Source organism: Quercus lobata, chromosome 8 (assembly GCF_001633185.2).
Source record: "Quercus lobata isolate SW786 chromosome 8, ValleyOak3.0 Primary Assembly, whole genome shotgun sequence".
NCBI lineage: Eukaryota > Viridiplantae > Streptophyta > Magnoliopsida > Fagales > Fagaceae > Quercus > Quercus lobata.
Genome location: NC_044911.1, coordinates 6,024,203 through 6,026,335, shown reverse-complemented (window position 1 = coordinate 6,026,335; position 2,133 = coordinate 6,024,203). Strand labels below are relative to the sequence as shown.

The following is a 2,133-nucleotide window of genomic DNA, read 5'->3' as shown; positions in this document are numbered from 1 at the left end:
AATTCAAACTAAATTAACCGAATACCTGCTCGGCCCGTACTGTAGCCAGTGACGCCCGGTACGCAGCAAGGACGTGTGTGGCATGCTCTGCGGTGCATTTTGGCCCGCTCCACCTACCAAACATGAGGTGTCGACAAATGCTCATTACTGAACCTTACATTTAACAAACTTTGCTTTTATATTTCACATCCATATACTAAGCATTGATAAGTTTCTTTCGTTTGTTAGTTTGGCATATTTTTAATTATATGAAAGAGACAAATAACGAGAACTCAATGAACGTACCTAATGGCAAGGGGCCCTGAGTGCACTGGCGGTAGAGGCGGCCTCACAACAGGGCATAATTGTGGGAACCTTGAATAGGCCCATAGCTGCACCAACAAGAGTGCTCCTCCAATCTGCATCGCATCCTTCTTCGATGCACCACAAAGTTGCCTATACAGCCAGGCCAATGCTGCACTACCCCAGCTATACCGTCTCGCATTGCTGACTGGGTTGAGCAACTGCAGAGGCAGCAGTGAGACCCGGTCCGCAGACCTGTCCATGAACAAGAGGGCCCCCATCCGTACAAGTAGGTGGTAGCGGGCATGTTGCTGCACGACTTCGTCAGCAGCGTCCGCAACTAAGGGATCGGCAAACTGTGCATCAAGCCAGGTGTATCTTATCCTCGCCCCAGCAAGGGTAGACTTGTTTGAGTTTGGTATCGGGGGTGGAGGTTTATGGCCCAACAACTGTTCGCACAGCTCACTCCATTTGTAGTCTGTCTTCCCAGTGACAGGCAACCCATCCACCGGAAGCCCCAGCATCACCTCCATATCTTGCAAGGTGATACCCATTTCTCCATGGGGTAAGTGGAACGTGTGCGTCTCCGGACGCCACCGCTCAACCAACGCCGTGATCAAGGCGTGGTCGACCTCCATATCAGGAACCTTGAATAAACCAGTCAACCCTGCTGCATCTATGTGTTGCATGATACGTGGATCTAACCCACCCTGTGGCAATACACATTTACGGCGTCGAACCTTTATCATGCCAGGCGCCTCCTGCACACGGACGAGTATTGTGTTAGGAGATTAAACATGAGGTAATTATAAAACAAACATGTATTAATAATACTACTACATACCTCGTCAGCGGCGCACCTCCAAAGCGGACTTGACCGATGATTCGGCTGCTAGGACAACTGGGTATCCACATCGGGTCCAGGCCGCACTCTATCTAGTGCCTGCATATCTGACATGGCAGCAAATACATTGTTAGCAATTTTCTAACAAGTAAACCACATTTAATATAAAATAAAAGCATAGATTCAGTAAGACATTATATTTTGAGCACAAGATTTTCAACATCACTTCTTAAATAAATAAGAACTTGCTTCAGGAAAAATTATTTCAGAACTATTTAAATCACTTCTTAAAGCTTAGGATAATTATTAATTAACTATTTATGAAAATATAAGTTATAACACCACTCGATTTGCAAAAACCCCTCATCAAAACCCCAAGCACATTTAAACTCATTAATGAGAAAATCATCATTGCAGCATATGAAAGACAACAAAATTCTCATCTTCAGTAGTAAATTTACTACTTCCTTAAGTTTCAACAAAATAATCAAAATCCCACACAAAACGCAACCTAACATTAACCAACATCAGAAAATATTTCAGAGGGAGAGGACCGTACCTGTAATCAGCGGCGGCGGGAACCAACGACGACTGATGGAGACTCGAGGAAGAGTGGGGAAGCCTGATCGCAGAGCGAGAGAGACAGAGTGTGGAGAGAGAGTGATGGCAGAGAGCGAGGGAAAGAGAGTGTACAGGGAGAGCGAGTGACTGAATAGCGTTGTGAGACGTTAGGGTCCTATTGATTCAAACCGCTGAAAATAACTTGATTTCCAGTTTCCCGAGTTATGACCGTCTACACAAACATTTTTTTATTGGGGAAAATTCGAAGGGTCAGACTAACTCGACCATACAAATGTCGAGTTATTCATTAAAACTCGATTTCTTTATTGTCGAGTTACAAAAGAGGGGCAATTCCCTATTTAGTTTCAGAAAGAGGGCAAACGAATGTTTAATTTCCCAAAAAAGGGTATTTGCCCATTTTCTCCAAGTAAACAAAGTAGTCATCT

General features: G+C 44.4%; 1 protein-coding gene across 1 annotated transcript; it reads right to left on the bottom strand.

The window, feature by feature from the left end:
• Positions 1-272: 272 nt before the first annotated feature.
• LOC115956200 (serine/threonine-protein phosphatase 7 long form homolog) lies at positions 273-1,031 on the bottom strand. Its single transcript, XM_031074644.1, has one exon. It carries the CDS (start codon positions 1,029-1,031, stop codon positions 273-275), a length of 759 nt encoding a protein of 252 aa, XP_030930504.1.
• Positions 1,032-2,133: the final 1,102 nt, after the last annotated feature.